Source organism: Aythya ferina (genome assembly GCF_964211825.1).
Source record: "Aythya ferina genome assembly, chromosome: W".
NCBI lineage: Eukaryota > Metazoa > Chordata > Aves > Anseriformes > Anatidae > Aythya > Aythya ferina.
Window position 1 is genome coordinate 9,448,517 of NC_140313.1, and position 19,236 is coordinate 9,467,752.

At 36.7% G+C, this 19,236-nt stretch overlaps 1 protein-coding gene across 6 annotated transcripts in view; it reads left to right on the top strand.

Annotated features, from left to right (window-relative positions):
• Nucleotides 1-19,236, top strand: part of LOC311426264 (ras GTPase-activating protein 1) — a 138,075-nt gene that overhangs the window by 61,699 nt on the left and 57,140 nt on the right. For all 6 annotated transcript variants that reach the window (XR_014686646.1, XM_084502501.1, XM_084502502.1 and 3 more), the window contains exons 5-13: nt 1,332-1,449; nt 2,121-2,152; nt 3,911-3,963; nt 4,716-4,866; nt 9,638-9,716; nt 11,115-11,235; nt 13,116-13,272; nt 13,968-14,055; nt 16,247-16,324. Coding sequence is in view for 5 of the 6 variants with exons in the window: in XM_084502501.1 (XP_084358627.1) it covers nt 1,332-1,449; nt 2,121-2,152; nt 3,911-3,963; nt 4,716-4,866; nt 9,638-9,716; nt 11,115-11,235; nt 13,116-13,272; nt 13,968-14,055; nt 16,247-16,324 (877 nt within the window). In the remaining variant the exon portion in view is untranslated. The remainder of the gene's footprint in view (nt 1-1,331; nt 1,450-2,120; nt 2,153-3,910; nt 3,964-4,715; nt 4,867-9,637; nt 9,717-11,114; nt 11,236-13,115; nt 13,273-13,967; nt 14,056-16,246; nt 16,325-19,236) is intronic.

The window sequence follows — 19,236 nt, forward strand, 5'->3', positions numbered from 1 at the left end:
AGCTGGTATGGTGCTCTGTTTTGGATTTAGGATGAGAATAATGTTGATATCACACTGATGCTTTAGTTGTTGCAGAGCAGTGCTTACACTAAGCCAGGGACTTGTCAGTTTCTCACACTGTCCTGCAAGCGGGCAGGCTGGGAATGCACAAGGAGCTGAGAGGGGACAGAACCAGGCCAGCTGTCCTAAACTGGCCACAGGGGTATTCCATACCATATGACATCATGCTGAAAAAGAAAACTGTGGGGAGTTGGCCTAAGGGGGGGGTGTACTGCTGCTTAGGGTTTGGCTGGGCATTGTTTGGTGGGTGGTGAGCAATTGCATTGCACATCACTTGCTATGTATATTCTTTTACTATTATTGTTGTTGTTGCTGTTATTATTATTATTATTATTTTCCCTTCCTTCTCTGTCCTATTAAACTGTCTTTATCTCAGCGCATGAGTTTTTTACCCTTCCCCCCCACACTCAATTCTTTCCCCCATCCCACTGGGGATGGGGAGGAGTGAACAAACAGATGTGTGGTGCTTAGCTGCCTGCTGGGTTGACCACAACACTACCTTGTAGCTATTGCCTGTACCACTAATGTACTATCCATGTTGATTGAAGAGTCCTGCTGTACTCCAGTGAAAGGTTTTCATATGACCCAAGTTTGGGGTTACACTTAAGGGAATAACTTATAATCACCTTCCAAAAATGAAACTCCCTTGGATATTTTAATGCTTTGTATTTATGTTCTTATTATAGCTTTGCTTTTTTAGTATGCCATTATATATATATTATAAAAGCTATTATACATTATATATATTTTATATATAATATATATTATAAAAGCCATTATAGCATGGCTTTTTTAGTAACTATTCTGTATCCTCTTTTTAGCACTTGTACTGTTTAGATCTTTGCATGTGACGATATATTTCACAGGCTTTTATTATAAAAAAATAGGTTTTGATAAAAAGTATTATTTTCTTAAGTTATTAAGGGAATCTTTGTTTTTACTGGTATTTGGTATTTGATCCTTCTTGATAAAATAATGCTACTATCTTTTAATATTATTGTGGTGGTGTTTGTTTTATATGTCCTTAGCCCACGTTAAATTTGACTGAATTAAAGCATCCATTAAATTCTAAACGTAAATCAAAGGATAATTATTAATCTGTTATAGCTACTAAAAGTGTGAGATGCCGTGTTTGGGATACCAATAAATTAATCTTTCATGATCAGATTTCCTCAAATTTTTGCTGAAATTATGCTCAAGAACTCATTGTGTTAATTAAACTTTAAGTTAAAGCACAATCATAATATAAATCTTACTGTAACTCTCTCCAGTTTCCTTAAAGGAGATATGTTTATTGTCCATAATGAATTGGAAGATGGCTGGATGTGGGTTACGAACCTACGGACAGATGAACAAGGTCTTATTGTAGATGACCTGGTAGAAGAAGTTGTAAGTAATTCTATATTCAAATCTGTTAGAGAAGTGAGATTTTTATTTATTTATTTATTTATTATTTTGTGTGTGTGCGACTTTAACACTGAGATAAACCCAAACAAGTGGCATTTAACTTCCCAATTTTCAGTTACATACTTTTCTCAACCTTCCTTTAGTAACTGAATCTACCACTTTTAAAATAGTGTAACAAACTTTGAAGTCTAATTCATTAGCCAAATAGAGCTTATTGACATGTTATCCAAACAAGTTAATGTGCAAATGAATAATACTGTGAATTTACTGGGCAGTTCCCTAAACTTACCAGTCCTGATAAAGAACCTGCTAGTCATTCAATTGCATTCTTTTTGTTTGTTTGTTTGCCATGAAATATTTGTATTGTGATATGCATTTTTTTAAAGGGCCAAGTGTGGGTTAAAAAGTATATTGTTGAGTTAACTATGTCTAGAACAATCTTCTGAAATAATGGGTTTTGGTTGAATTTCCACTTAGTGAATGAAGTGGAAAAACTCTTTACACAGATATGTGAAATAAGCCATTAAGTTCAAAAATGTCTTGGACTTCTTAGTGCTGCCTATTTCTACAGAAGGTCTTAACCAATTAAGTTCACTTTTCTAAAATCAGGTATACTGTTGTCATGCACTTAATATGTTATTTTTTCTTATTAGGGAAGAGAAGAAGATCCACATGAAGGCAAAATGTAAGGATTTTATTTTGTTATTAAAAGCGAATCATAAAATAACTGTAAATTTTATCTATGAGGTTGATGTTGGGGAGGCAAATCAAAGGTGTGTCATTGGTTGTTTTTTTGGAAGACTTTTCTTCTGTACTAGCTACTGAAGATACAAGAGTACATGTCAATTATCCATGTATTAGTTATGCCAAATTGCAATGGTTTTTGCACTGATAAAATCTTAAATGAGTCTGTGCGATCACTTTTACCCAGAATATGCACAGTGTGGTGTTTTCTGGTTTGTGTTTTTTATTGTGATGGTTTTACTCAGCTGGGCAGCTGAGCTCCACCACAACTGCTCTCTCACTCCCGCTCCTCAAAGGAAAGGGGGAGAAAATACAATGAAAAGGGCTTAAGGGTTGAAATAAGGACAGGGAGATCACTCAACAGTTATCATCACAGGCAAAACAGACTCAGCAGAGGGAGATTAATGTAATTTATTACCTATTACTAACAAGCTAGAGCAGTGAGAAACTAAAAATAAAACAAACTAAAAACACTTTGTCCCCATCCACCCTCTTCCATGTCCTCTTCCCCTGACTGGTGCAGGGGAACGGGGAGTGGGGGTTGTGGTCAGTTTACATCTGTTTTTTTTTAGCTTTTTTTTTTTTTATTCCTTTTCTTAAATCTGCTGTCACAGAGGCGCAAACAACATCACTTATTGGTTTGGTTCTGGGCTGCAGCGGGTCCCTTTGGAGCCAACTGAAACTGACCGTTATCTAACATGGGGCAGCTTCTGGATTCTTCTCATAGAGGCCACCCCTGCAGTCCCCTGCTACCAAAACCTTGTTTTGTAAACCCAATACATATGTATCTTGTCTTAGAAGTAACCTTTTTCAGATCTGCTTAACTCTAAATGCAGCAGAGGGAACAAAGCCTCATTAGAGGAATGATAGTGTAATAGTAACACTTATTGTCCTTCTGGTTTTCTCTTTAATAACCTGTTTGCAGTGAATTCCAACTTGTTCAATACTTAAATCATATTAGCTCTTTTCAATTTATTTTTATTTATGGTGAACGTTTGATATTGTGCCAAACTGTTGACATATTATTTGCGGTTGTAAAGATGAGTGGCAAATGCAAGTTACAGAAAAATTCTAGTAGCTAGATAACTTCATCTGTACTCCATTTGCTTACTGTAATTGCATCTGCTGCTTTCTGTATTAATTGTAAAGTTTGTAGTCTCCAAAGGACTGATGACTGAAGAAGGCATCTCTTGTTACTTAATAGCAAAATGAAACCACACACCAGTGATTTTCTTTCTGCTGTGCCAGTTTTAGTTGTTCTGTGCAGTATTTAACCTTCATTAATCTCCTTGTTTGGGCTTTGCATTTCATGCTTCAAATTGCCATCTGAAATGGAATTTAAATATGCCTGTGAAATTATCTAGCATTTAAACAATGCCTTTTCATCTCTAAGCACACTTGGATTTGAACATCTACTTCATGTTAGACATTTGTATTGAATGAATTTATTTATATAGCTGTTGATATTTATCTTTCATTCTATTGCTAGAACAACAGAATTATGGAAGAAGATAATGGTTGATTATATAATCTATGTACTAGTAATTTTTGTGGTTTTTTTTGTTTGTTTGTTGTTGTGTTTGTTTTTTTTTAAATAAAAAAAAAAAGATTAATTCATAGGTGCCAGAGCCTTAGATGTCACAACAACCAAAAAAGAGTGCTGATAGTCTTGCTTTCTATTTTTTTCTTCATCTTTAAGATGGTTCCGTGGGAAGATCTCCAAACAAGAGGCTTACCATTTGCTGATGACAGGTACTTGTATTTCAGATAAAAAGACAGTGGTAGTAGAATAGAACAAAGTGATCCTATTTATATTGAACTGCAGCAAAACTTGTTTTTCTGTATGAATGTTTGAGTATCTAATTCCAAATGGAATGGTTGCTGCTAGAGAATGTTGGGGGGGGGGGGGCTGGCAGGGAGCAGATGGGCACAGAAATCCAAAGCTGATGGCTATAAGTATTGAGTATTTTTATGTTCTCAAGTATAGTTAGCTTAGTAATTTAAGGTAAAATTGATAATTATTTTTTTAATATATACATATTTAAATATTTTGGGCTTCATCAAAATGCTGAGGAGAAAATACTGTTATATACTTACAGGAGAAAGTATTATTAACTTTTTAGTCCCCTCATAGAGGAAATAATTATTTTAATGAAACTGTCAAGATTTGAGTCATACTGTCAAGTAAAAAATTAGAATAAAAAAATCATTAGTTTTTTAAAACATTGTTGTCCGTCCGTCCATCCGTCCCCCCCCCAATGCTCTTGTAAAGAGGTGGCAAAACTGTGGATAGGTTGTCAGTTACAGCCAAACAAATTTGCATTAACTTTGGTAGTTTAGTATTACATCCCATTTGGGTGAAGAACAGGGATCACTTTGGGAACTTACCTCAGACTTTGTGTGCAGTTCTTGATAATTTGTACAGAAGGAGTTTTGATAAGCACTCATAAATGACACTAAGATAAGTAACACTTGAATAACACTTTATTATGCTATCTTTTCAGTTGGTCAGGTGTGCGGTTTTCTTGTGAGGCCTTCAGATAATACACCTGGTGATTATTCACTTTATTTTCGGACCAGTGAGAATATTCATCGTTTTAAAATATGTCCAACATCAAACAACCAATTTATGATGGGAGGCAGATATTATAATAGGTAAGTTTTAAGTTGTGTGTATTTTTTAACTTTTGTAAAGAATTTGTGTTGTTGATAATTTACTGATGTGATCATAAAATTTCAGTATTTCTTAATGTACTAAGAGTTTTACCTGACTTGCTTAGTAGCTACTTGTAACTAAGCATCTTCTAAGAGCCCTAAAAAGCCTAAGTGTAAGCTTTAAGAGGGATTTTTTAGAGTATTTTGGTACCTAGGTTGCAAAGATCTTTCTCAGTGAAAGAGAGCTGCTTGATTTTGAAAGACTTAGTTTTAGTTGTATGTTTTGGGGAAATACTAATATACTTCTAGGCTCAAATTCTGTCCAAGTTAGTATTTACTGAAAGTTGTTGAACTTCTTGAAGTTAATGGAAGATAATAAGGATACAAAATGAAGGTGGTAACTGCCCCAAATTGTTTACCACAAGATCTACTTCAGAGTAGGAAAAAAAAAAAAAAAAAAGTTCTATTTCACAGGTAGTTTGAATATCCAGACACAGGACTGGAAGTTTGATAGCCTATATAAGCAATATTATGTGTCTGCCTATATTCCAAAAGCAAGCCAAAATTTTCTTGGGTGATCATGGGGAGGAAATATTTTTTGGTATATCTCAGAAATCTGATGTTCTGTGATGCATAGGAAGGACTACTTTTTCCACTAACGTTTTCCCTTTGCATGTCCTCCCACCGTTCTGTATATATAAATTGCTCAGAATTTCTATTGATGAGTGTAACTGACAGACTCTCATACAGAAGTCTGCTTTCATTATTTTTAACAGCAGCTTTACAAAATAGCCAGTCTGTATTCTTTTAGTTGACTAATTTAAAGTTCTAAAACATAGGAAAAGATAAATACATACTGAGTGTGCTTTTGACTATAATGAAATACTGTTTTCCCATGGACTTTACTAAAGCATGTAACTTCTGTGATCTTTCTGTTTGTTCCATGAATAACATAGAAATGACTTCAGTAGTCACTTTCTTCTATTTTCATGGAAAAAATGGCAAAGTCAGTTCTAGGGGGTGATTTTGCTAACTGTATATCATGAAATCTAAAACACAAAATTTATGCTTACTGACCTGTTGGACACACCATCCTGAACATACTGTTTCTGATCTAAGCAGGGTTGGGCCCAGTACTTGGACGGGTAACTGCTTGGGAATACTGGGTCTGAGTGTTATAGGCTTCCAAAGAAGGGCCACAAAGACAATGAAGGGGGTGATTGGAGCCTCTCTAGTATGAGGAGAGAGCTGGGACTGTTTAGCCAAGAGAAGAGAAGGTTGGGGGGTAATCTTATCACAGTGTATAAATACCTGATAGGAACAAAGAAGAGAACCAAATGCTTTTTAGTGGTGTTCAGGGGCAGGACAAGAGGCAGTAGGCACAAACTGAAATGCAAGAAATTCCATCTGAACGTAAGAAAAGGCTTTTTCTACTGCAAGGATGACTGAACACTAGAAAAGGTTGACCTAAGAGCTTGTGGAATCTCTATCCCTTAGAGATGTTCAAAACATGACTGAACAAGGTCCTAAGTAATCTGCTGTAGTTGACCCCTCTTTGAGCTGATGAATTTCACTAGGTAATCTCAGAGGTCCTTTCTGACTTTCTGACTCACCATTCTATGAATAACTTTGATGTATTTTACAGGTGTTTTTTATTTTGTTTTTGTTTTTGTTTTTTTAATTTTTCAATTCTGATTTTAGAAAGGATGGTAGGATAGGGATACTAGGCCATATCTCCTGCCCTTTTCTCCTATCTGCTTTCTTTCTGAAATCTAACCTTTATAACAGGTAGTTTTCCAAAAACCTGTAAAATGGGGGGGGGGGGGGGGGGAGGGAGGGGGGGTGTTATATCTGGTGATTCCATGTCAAAGGAGAATTGAGGAGAACATTGACCCAACAGTTAGACATCAAACAATCTTTCAAGTTACCTTTAATTTGAGAAATATGACAATTTGAGACTAGGAGACTGGAGTTGATGGAAGCCATTTTCATTTCAACTGACGGTTTAATCCATATTTTGATAGGCTGAACAATATGGGCCTAACACGTTAATATTTTTTAATAATTTAACAAAGTACATAGTGTTCTGCTTTCTGGATTCTTCACTATTTGAAATGTCAGCACTTACAAGAACTCCTAATTTACCCATTAACTATTAAACAAATGTTATTGCTCATGGTGATGAGATATTTTTAAACTATCCAAGTAGCTAGGACCTGGGCAGCCTAATAAGCTGTTAGCAGGCACAGTCAACATGAGTTCATCAAGGGAAAGTTCTGCCTTAGTAATTTGATCTTCTAAGATAAGGTCACCTACTTGGTGGATGAAGGGAAGGTGGTGGATGTAATCTTTCTAGACTTTAGTAAGGCATTTTGTACCATCCCTCAGCATCCTTCTGGACAAATTGTCCCAATTGTGAGATAAACAGGTTCACCCTATGCAGGATGAAGAGCTGTTTCAATGGTTGGCCTCAGAGGATTGTAGTGAATGGGACTACATCTGGCTGGCAGCCAGTCATTAGCGGTGTTCCCAGGGTTCAATTCACTGAACATGAGTCAGCAGTGTGCCCTGGCAGCCCAGAGGAAAACCACATTTTGGGATGCATTAAACACAGCATAGCGAGCCGGTCAAGAGAAGCAATTCTTCTGCTATATTTAGAGTTGGTGCAGCCCCACCTTGTGTGCAGTTCTGGTCTCCACAATATAAAAAGGATGTTAAGATGATTGAAAGCATCCAGAGGAGGGCAACAAAGCTGGTAAAAGGACTGGAAGGCCTGTCCTATGACAAGAGGCTGATGACACTTGGGTTGTCTAATCTGGAGTAAAGGAGGCTAAGAGGTGACCTCGTTGCTCTTTACAACTTCTTGAGGAGGGGAAATGGAGAGGGAGGAGCTGGCCTCTTATCCCTGGTAACCACTGATAGGACATGAGGAAATGGCACAAAGCTGCACCAGGGTAGATTCAGGCTGGACATTAGGAAAATTTCTTTACTGTGAGGGTGGTCAAACACTGGAACAGGCTTCCTAGTGAGGTGGTTGATAACCCCATGCCTGTCAGTGTTCAAGAGGCATTTGGATAATGCCCTCAAATATATACTTTAACTTTTGTTTAGCCCTGAAGTGGTCAGGCAGTTGAACTTTGTAGGTCCCTTCCAGCTGAACTATTCTATATGTCTAAAGATATCTGTTTGGTTTTTTTTTTTTTGTTTGTTTGTTTGTTTGGCTTGTTCAGCCATTTGGGCTGTTCAAGTGGTAAGGCAATATACAATGACCATCTGAATTGAGTTCACTGGGGGGAGGAGAGAGCTAAAGAACCCAACACTTGATCACTCCATCAAGACATAATGTCCTAGTCTATATGGTACTGTAACTCCAAAAGGAGTTTTCAAATACTATCCAGTTTATTCTTCAGCTCATTTTACAAAATTCACAGAAATTAGGCAATTGTTTCTTATGTTGAGGTATTTTTCTTATTGTTGAGGTATTTTTAACCATGGAAGTAGACAGTGACAGTAAAGGTATCTTGATTAGATGAACAGGGAAAAATATATAAAGTCGCTTTATTGATGATTGCCCTCATAACAAGATGCTGGCAATAGCTGTTCAACATGCAAAATTCAATTAGTCATTATTTTATTCGATGTGGTAAAGTCTAATTTTTTATGCAGAAAATGGCATGTGCACGTTGCATATAAATAAAATTCGAAATTTGATTTTAGTAATACTGAAAGAGAAATTCAAGTCACTTTACAAACCTGAAAAATAAAAATGCTCATGGTAAGATTCAAAGATTGATCAAGCATGCACTAGTTGGATAAAGAAAAGCAAACAAAAATGTCTTTCTATTGTTTTGTTTAAATGTTTTCACAATCCTTTTATAGTTTCACATATCTTTGAACACAACTTGATCCACTTGTAATAGGGCAAAGATCTCATCACATGTGTCTTATTGATTACATTTTCACACATAGCTAACAGTATATATATATATAAAGTGAGAAAAAGCTTTCAGTATAGTTTTGTTCTTTATTTTCAGGTTCATATTTTATATATGAATGATTAATCTGTGTGATGTTAACGTTGCCCTTGTTTATTACAGTGGTAACTTTGAATAACTGCAAAAATAAGTTTGAGCAACAGAAAAATAAATTGAATTAGCTTGCACCTGTCACTGTTTCTCTCCTGATCTTTCAGAATTCAATTTCACTCAGATTCTGGCAATTAAAATGCAAGCTCCTTCTGTAGAGGAGTGCTACTGACTGAGTAACATGATTTAACATGAAAGCTCAGTGATTTTGAAGTGTAAATTGCATAATCAATGTTACAATACTTTTATATTTCCCCACTCCTGTCCAAAAAAGAAATTGCTTTGCATAATTTGAAGCATCTCCCATTCCCTTTCCCTAGTTTACTCAAGGACTTTGGAAATTATTGCCAATAAAATAGCAATTTTCAGCCTGGTTGGAAAGCTGGAAATGTCTATGCATTAACTGAATGTTGAAAAGGTAGTCTACTCATCTGGCATTTTCAACATCTGATTGAAAATGTTCTGCAGAGTTTAGGATTAACAGATTATGAATACAGTCTGTTAATTTTCATGACTTCAATGTATTACTAAATTGTCATTGCTGCAAACAAGATTATGAAGTTTAACACTTGATTTTTTTTTTTTTAATTGTGAAGCTTAGCGTGATTACATGGAAAAGCAAATTCTCATACAGAGGAAAAACTAACCAATTTAACATTTAAATCTTATTTTTCTTATTTGAACAGTATTGATGAGATCATTGAACATTATAGGAAAGAACAAATTGTTGAAGGATATTACCTTAAAGATCCTGTTCCAGTGCAGGTAAAATTTCATCTCTGAGCATTTGTTGTTGAAGACATCGACTTAATCATCACCAAATATTTATTATAACTGAATTACAGGAGAGGTATTGATGATAAACAGCATCATCTTCGCCTGATTTTTTGTTTTGAGCTTGTGTGCTTATTTCATTTTAACCTCCTATATATTCACTCATCTAAGGTTGGCTTCTAGTCAACAGAACGTAATGGTAAGTTTTGTCTGTGCTCTGAGGTGTAAATGCTCTGCCTTGTGTCCCCAGCTCTGGTTCCTGATTAAACCATTCTGTGCCTCAATCCCATGTTGGGCTGTATCTGGCATCTTTCTTCCTCCAGAGAAACCTGTATGCACAGAAAGCTGGGATTGTAGGGCATGTTCTGGAACACTTGTGTTGTATCCATTACATTAATACAAGGGCATTTCTTGTATTATCCCTTCATACCATTCTTGTAGTTGCCCTGCTAACACAAAATCTAGTGCAAGTTAATGTTTCCCGAATGTGATGGACCAGAACAGCTCAGAATGCCATGTCATCAATGATGCCTTTTTCTGTAGGAATACTTACCAGATATATCCTAGAATATTAGGTGTCATTATTATAGCCACATTATATTATATTGTTTTATACTATCAGCTAGCAATTTAGTTTAAAACATTAGTAACTACATATGTTGTTTTGTGCATTATTTCCTTCATATATGGATTCAATTTTTAGTCCTGTTCTTCCTGGTATTAAAGTGTTTTTCATCTTGTCTTTGTTATTCAAAACTATAATTCTTATAGGCATATGGGGGGGAGCAGAGAGAAAAGAGTATTTGTGTTTCTGCTTTCTCCTATTGTTTTATGTTTGAATGTTACTCATTTAGGACATGAGTGCAAATAAGGTTAGTGAGGGAATGCACAACTTCTTGCATAAATAACTGTTTTAATTTAGATCTGCACCATTCTTGTTGCTTCAGAGTTTATCCTTAATTAGTCATTCCCAAAAGTTTTGATAGAAGACAGCCAGACACTCGATAACCTTTAAAGACTTATGTAAATTTTATATAAATCAATGTGAAAGGTGATGCTTTCTATTTAATGTTAAATAAATACAGATGTTACTTTGTAAACATCGGTCTGTATTTTATAAGAAAAATAAGGTTTATTCTGGTCTAATCATTCCACAAGAAATAGTCACATTACATTTCTGGCAAAGGTATTGTATGAAATTATATTGGTTTGCTAAAACGCGAGAGAACAATAATAAAAGATTGGTAGTGTTCAATAATATTTTTGGTTGCAGCTTCATAGTGTTTAATTGTTTCACAGTTGATTCCTGAGCTTTAAAAAAACAAACAGACAAAAAAAAAAAAAAAACAACAAAAAAAAACAACTGCTGATTTCTCCCTTATTTACCAGCATCAAGAACAAGTGCTTAATAATACGGTGGATGGAAAAGAAATCTACAATACAATTCGTCGCAAAACAAAGGATGCTTTTTATAAAAATATTGTCAAAAAAGGTTATCTTCTAAAAAAAAGTGAGTTCTGTTGCTTCTATAAAATGTTTCTCTTAAAAAAAAAAAAAGCAGATTTGGATGCATGTTTTGTGTAGCACTGGTACCTAGTGGAGGCAAAATTGAAGTGAGCAAAAGGTTATAGAAAGTTATAGATATGAAAGGTTCTTTTTCCTTAAATTCACCAATATAAATACATAATACATAAAATGACACGTAATATAAAGTTCATTGGCAGTTCTTGCTGAAAAAAATCAGAGCAGCACAAAAACTAAGTGCCTTTCATCAAAGGTAATATTCAAACTCATTAAATGAAGTACACTTTTATAAAATTCATACTTAGTATGCAATTCATTTAAATTTAAGCTGATGGCATGAGTTAGAGAGCTAGATTAACGTAAATCAGTGCGTTCATTGGAGACCAGAGCTGGTTTAATTTTGTTATTCCAAGTTAGGTAATATGTGTAATTTAAAATGTGTATTCTGGGTAGTTCTGTACAGACGGAACTTAGTAGTAGTAGTTCTGTATAGACAGAACTATTAAAGTTCTGTCTAACACTGACACAGTCAACGTAATGTACAGTAATTGGATTAAAAGCTGCCTGACTCATCCCAATATATCCTTAAAGAATTGCCATTGAATAAGGTGTTGGAGTTCCAAGGAAGCTAGTCCCTTACCAAGTATCATGGTTTTATTTTTTTTTGTTTCCGCTAAAGCTGATTTTAATGATCAGCAATACAAGAAACATTTAAAAATTAAACATAAATAAAAAATAATAATAATGTTTCTAGAAATGACGAAGACCGTAACTTAAACAATAAGTTCCAGATAATGGTCTGGATAGCGAGCAAAAATGAGAAAGAAGGCAAGCACTTAGATATAGTCAAATATAAAAGATGCATTCAGAGGAAATAAAAACTAGATCCTCTGAATAAAGCAAGGAAAGCACCTCTTCTCTTGAGAGTGTTAATTCTGAGATAAGGTGTAGAGGGCTGTGGTAGAGTTGAGGAATTAGCTGAGAATAAACTTTTAAAAATAAATAAATAAATTTTTAGCTAAAAGGGATACTGAGATACTTTACATGTGCAAGCAGGAGTACTGAATAGGTATGGAGAGAGACACGTACCTGCATATAGAACAAAAAATTAATAAAAATCACTCTTCCATCTAGTAGAGTATGACTAGATGTTAAAGTAGGTTTTCCAAAACTGTGAGTTCTAGTCCTTGTTTATGAAGGTATGTGGTAGATCTATGATGATCAAGTTGAAAATTAATGCTGAATGCTTTTCTAAAAGGTACTGTGTCTTATGTTTTTACGTTTTTCTCTGAAACGTGGAACTGGCCAAATTCTTGGATATAGGTGTGTTTGGGTTCAGGTTTGGTTCTGATTCAAGTATGTGTATATTATGTTCCTATTTCTATTCTGTAGTGATACGGTTTTAAGATATCGTGATGCAATTTGTTATGCTGAGCAGTTAGTAAGAGTTTAGGAATAATTTTCTCATGTCAGGAGAAATCCGTTTCTTAATTTAAAATAGCTTTATTAATTTGGATTGTTTACAGCATCACACATTATTTGCGAACTGCATAGTCAGTCTTCTCATCGATATGAATGGAGTTGTCTGGGCAGCTCGTGCACTTGCTTAATCCTGTTGAGATTAATGAAAATGTTTAGAGAACCATCTACAATTGTACCCGAACATGTGAAGAGGGACTGTTTTTAGCTAGATGTTGCAGAAAACATTGCATATGCATACTGATATTACTGCTTAAGCATGGTTAACTGTATGTTGTTTTTCTGTTTGTATTTTGACAAAAACCTTACTGCCCTCTTTTTTCTTCATTTACAAAATTTATATTTTCTTTAAAACAATATTGTAACTTCCTACTTGCTTTTTTACAGGTAAGGGGAAGAGATGGAAAAACTTGTACTTTATATTGGAGGGAAATGATGCCCATCTTATTTATTTTGAAAGTGAAAAACGAGCCACAAAACCTAAAGGTTTAATAGACCTTAGTGTGTGTTCCATCTATGGAGTACATGACAGTTTATTTGGCAGGTACGACACTGATTTTTTAATGCTTGTACATGCAGCAGGGCAGTTAACTGCTAGTTTGAGGCATGTACAGTACATGGACAATATGTCAGTAATGAACAAGGTGGGTTTTTTTTGTTTGTTTGTTTGTTTTCTGATTGTGAAATGTAAGCATTGTGACTGTTGGTTTATATTGTGTTTTATTCCATAGTTGGTGTAGATTGCAAGAGTGTATGTAGACAGATTTAACTGAAAATGGTAACTTGTTAAGCCATGGCAACTTGATTGCTAGCAACTGTTCATAAACAAATTCTAGTAAGAAATTTTAGAACTTAGTCTTAAGATTGTCTTGTGTGTAATAATGATTTGGGCTATTGCATTGTCATTTTTCAATATTGTGTATTAATTGTTCCCCATTTTGTATTACAGGCATTAAAAAGATTATGAAGCAACTCTATTGAGGGTTTTAATCCTATTGAACCAAAAATTGACAAGATCAAGGATTTTGTCAATTCCAAAAGATCTGCATTCTTTTGCTGATAGGTATTAGAAAGCTAAATTGGGGGTTGAAACTACTCTGTGTTCAATGCTCTATACAGTCAAACATCAGAAATGTATTAGTTCAGTGTGAACTTTGATTTGGCAGATATCAAGAAATGGAGGCATTTGTCAATGCTACAAAGATTAATAAGCCTTATGGGTTTTGTTCTTTTATTAAGGCCAAACTGTTTTCAAATAGTAGTTCAGCACTTCAGCGAAGAGCATTACATCTTTTACTTTGCAGGAGAAACTCCAGAACAAACACAGGTGAGAGATTTTGTTGATAAATATAATTTTAAAAGCAATTTTTTTTTTGTCTTGTAATGTTTAATATTTCCCTTCTGTAATAGAAATTTTGTTTAATATTTCCCTTCTGTAATAGAAAGCATGCCTACCACAGATGGTAGCTATGTCTACATTAACAAATATTACCATGCAAGTAGCAGATCTGTAAGGGAAATTGTTGATGCTGAGAATGTAGCTTTGGGGGTTTTACTTTGGACAAGTTTTAGTCTGGTCTCATGCACTGAACTCTCATTAGTTTCCCTAAAATATTTCTGGAGAATTATCTTTTGGAGTAGTTCAGTCCAAAAAAAATTTGTTTGCTCTCCAAGAATCTTCTATGTTATGAACCAAAGCATGGTAAGTGGGGAGTTTTCCTTCAAGAGTGCTTCTTGATGTGAACAAAAATGCTGATGCAAGTATGTCCAGCGATCAGAATTTGCTGAGCATTTTACAGTTATTTGTCCTGACCATAAATTGGTGGTTGTTTATATTCTTGGGCACTGATTTTGCATGAAAAGTAAGATTTATTTATTTTTTAATTACTATCATTTAGTTATTAGCTCTCTAGCAATTAATGTTTGCAGATTAAAAATTGTAGGAGTGGAGCCTAATTCTCTAAAAGTCACCCACCGACAGAAGAACGTATGTAAGATGCGATAATGTTCTTAATCATTAAGTTGTTTTGGTATTCCATGGCTCTGAAATACCCGTGTTAGAAGTTAACCTTTGCATTTGATTTTATTTAAGAATGTACAGTAGGCAGAATATTCTGTCCTGTTTTCTGACCGTTTGGTATAATCTGCTTTTGGGTTAGACTTGCTTAACATTTAAGCTGTTCACTGCATTTATAGGATTTCATTTATAAAATTATTCTTGGTAAGGCACATCAATTGTTTTACAGATGCTTCCAATTTCAGAAGTTTCAGTTGTCTGTACCTTGTAAAATTTCATGGAAGAATAGTTTTGTTGGTATATTAAGGAAAACTTGCCAGTTTTCATATAATGTGGTAAATATCAAAGCAGATGTCCAATGGATTGCATGATGTCTTTGATGTTTGTACAAAACATTTGTGAATGTAATGTGAAGTGTAGCCTCATATACTAGTGTCACTGTACATGCCATGGTGCATTACTCATGCTAGTGTAAACTTTGGAATTTAAGGGGAAAACTTTTCTTGTTAGGAGGGGGAATAAAGAGGAGTATATATCTAGGAAATATTTATATTAATTTAGAGTATTTAGGAGGTTCTGTGGGTCTTCAATTGCTTTTCCTTATTTGGATAAGGAAACAAGCTACAAAAAAAAATGCATAGTTGAGAGTTCTTCCTTTTGTGGAAGGTTTTGAAAGCTAAAACTTCACTCACAAAGTGATTTACCTGAGAATAGCTCCAATATAGAATGTACTTGTATATTTTAAATGTGGAAGGTAATGTAAAGGATAAGACTGAAAATGTCTTTTTAATTTTTTTTTCTTTAATGACATTATTAAATTGTACTTTGTGTAGGCAGCAGATCTTTGAACTACTACACCTTTATGAATGTTACTCAAAGCCTAAATTTTGTGCTTTAGAAAAACTTACAAAATTTGGGAGTGGGGGATGAAAACACGAGAATGAGGCTATAGCATATCTTCTACCTTACAAAATATCCACTCTGCTCTCTGCATTTGTGAGCAGAGAGAATGGGGGTGTAGGTTATAATTTTCACTGTTTCTCTGTTAATGCTGCTTTGTTTTTGTTTGAAGCATATGCAGTAAAATATGACTGTGATACAGAAATGGACGAGAGAATGATCAGAACAGTTTGACTTGTCAACTGTTATTTTCTCAGAAGCACCTAAGTCTTGCTTCATTTTACATACTGTTTTTAATTTAATGTAATATCACTATTTTTGAAAATTGGTAAAGGTCACACTGTATATCCATTAGTAATGCTTAATATTTCTAGAAGAGAATCAGTTTTGTAAATTCTTTCTTTAGTTTTGCTGAGTAAAGATGAATTTTGCTTTAATATTCAAATTTCATAATTTGAACTGCATGCAAGTGGGTTTTTTTTTTCAATCTAAAGAAAACTTCAGATACTTCAATGTATTTTTATTTTTTAGACATGTCTGTTCTAGCGCAAGAAGGTGAGTCTGACTTCTTGTTACACTGTTCTGTGCCTTTCTGTCTTAGGACTGGATGAAGGCTCTGCAGATGTTTTGCAGTTTAAGAAAAAACAGTCCAGGGAAATCCAATAAACGTCTACGTCAGGTGAAGCTATATAAATAATGGGGGGGGGGGGGATTGTCTCCTTGTTGTAAAATGATGCTGATCTCAGAACTTTACTTTCAACAATAGCAAATCCTGCATGTACTTTCTTTCTTGGAGTTATGCAGTACCTTTGTTAAACCAACCGGAGTGAATTCCTGTTTGTTAACATAGAATGGCTTGGGTTGGAAGGGACCTTAAAGATCTAGTTCCAACCCCCTGCCACGGGCAGGGATGCCACCCACTAGATCAGATTGCCCAGGGACTCATCCAAGCTGGTCTTGAACACCTCCAAGGATGGGGCATCCACTACTTCTCTGGGCAACGTGGAGTGAAGAATTTCCTCCTAACCTCTAATCTAAATCTCCCCTCTTTTAGTTTAAAGCCATTCCCCTTTGTCCTGTCATTGTCTGCATGAGCAAAAAGTTATCCCCCTTTAGGTATTGAAAAGCTGCAATAAGGTCACCCCAGAGCCTTCTCTTCTTCAGGCTGAACAGCCTCAGCTCTCTCAGCCTTTCTTCATAGGAGAGGCACACCAGCCCAGTGGCGTGCTATCAACACAAATCTAAAACACAGCACCATATCAGCTGCTTTGAAGATAATTAACTCCATCCCAGCGAGAGCCAGCACAATCTCCACCACTTATTCCATACATTTGCATCATGCTCAAGTCCCACACTATCCACAATACATCCTCATTAATTACCACCCCCTTCCTGTCCTTTGACATATACACAGATATCATTCCCTTTGTCTATGGGAGGCCTCATTGAAATGTTTATAAAAGGGACGTTGAGTTCATTTAGTCTGTGACTTTGACTCCATCTGTTATGGTGGTCACTCAGGACAGGAGAGGCAACGTGTTGTGTCAAGTTATTGGGCACCAAAGCCAGCTCAAGTTGGCTTGCTGCTGCACTTGCCTGGCTTCTTCCAAGGCTCATCCTCCATTAGTTTGGGTGGTTCCTGTTACAGTACTTCCTATAACACACAACTCAAATCATGGATTACAGCAGTTTAAATGTATATCCACTACAATCTCCACCCCTTTTTCCCTTTGGACTATGCTACAGAGTTTAACACTGCAATGAACTCCCTCCCTTGCCCCTGCTCCAGCATGGATCCTCTGTGGGCTACGGTCCCTTTTGGGGGTCTACCTGCTCTGGCATGGACTTATGCACAGGCCACAGTCCCTTCACAGGTGTGCCCGCTCTAGCGTGGATTTATCCAGTTACTTTGACTCCAGTTCATACCGGAGTTCTAACATGTATGGTACAGGTGCACTCGACTTTGTTCAGGCCTTGATAGTCCACAGTTAGCCTCCACTCTCCATCCGACCTTCACGCTGGACATATGGGACTACTAAAGGGTGAGCAAGTCTTCCTGAGCACTCCTGGGCTCCCCAGTCAATGAATCAGCTCATGGATGGGAACCAGGCAATCTCGGTGCATTATTGCCACTGATTCACTGTCATAGTAACAATTGGCACCTGCTGTTCTTTGACATGCAGCAACCTCACAACAGAAGAGTTTGGAAAAGGTAGACGGCTGTACAGCTGGGTAGAGCTCTTCTCTGTACCCAGGGCAACCACACCAAAAGCCTGCCAGTACCCTTCTGGATCCCATCCTATAGGAAGGATGCACAGGGCCTCCAGGACAGTCACAGTGGAGTGCTTTTGTCACTCATTCCCAGTTAGGCTCACTTTGGCCTCCAATACAGTTAGCTGCTGGGATTCCCCTGTCACTCCAGAAATACCGATGGGTTCTGCCCCTTTATAGCTTGATGGCATTACGGTACACTGTGCACCAGTGTCCACTAGAGCCTTATACTCCTGTGGGTCTGATGCGTGAGGCCATTGAGTCCACACAGACTAATAAACCTGGTTGTCCCTTTCCTCCAGCTGGCTGGAGGCAGGGCGCCTCTAATCCTGGTCATTGCATTTGAATTCATTACTTGCTTCTTGTAAATGTGAATCGAATGTCCCTCCACTATAACCAGGAGTAAACTCAACCCATCTACTCTGTCTGGAGAACTGCCCAGTAGAAACTGGAACAGTAATTATCCTGGAAGAACACCCTTTTGTGATTGTTTTTCCTTGCAACTCACATACCCGTGCTTCTAGTATCAAGGTAGATTTATCATCCCACTTCCTCTCCTCATTTCCTCCCCGCGGTCACACATAAAACCACAGGGTGGCACGTGGTGTGCACCCACGATACCCTTTCCCTTGAACAAAAAAGGCTGATTCCTAATAGCTGAGATACTGGCCGGTATGAAAAGGGAGGAAGTCATTCTCTTTGAGTTGCTGGACTTCTTGGAACAGTTTCTCTACAGCTGAGATACAGGCCCATAGGAAGGAAGAAAGATTCTCTTCTAATTGCCAGAGTTGGCTGGCCACTACATCCACTGTTGGTGCCTCTGTGTCTCATTATCACCAGAGTACTTGCGGATGATGATGGTGCACTCTGTACAATCTTCTGCCTCATGGACCGTGTGCTCTGGACTTCATCTGGGTCTTTGGATACCTGATCATTGTCCAGGTTGCTATAGATTGCCTCCACCATAGCTAATTCGCTCAGGTACTTTATACTTCTCTTCATAGTTGTCCACTTGCCTGGGTGACGTACGACATCTTCCTTGAAGGGATACCTTTCCTTCACGCCTGACAGGAGTTGCCTACAGAGGCTGAGGGCTTGTGCCTCTTTTCCAATCACTTTGTCAATGGCCCTTTCCCTAGAGGGATCCCAGCTGCTTGGCTTCCCCGTGTTCCTGGCTACTGGCCCCCTTATCCCAGCACTGGAGCAGCCAGGTGATTCACCTGGACAACAGCTGAAATCTTTTCGCATATCTCGCAGCGGTTTCTGACTCATAGAATGGCTTGGCTTGGAAGGGACCTTAAAGATCATCTAGCTCCAACC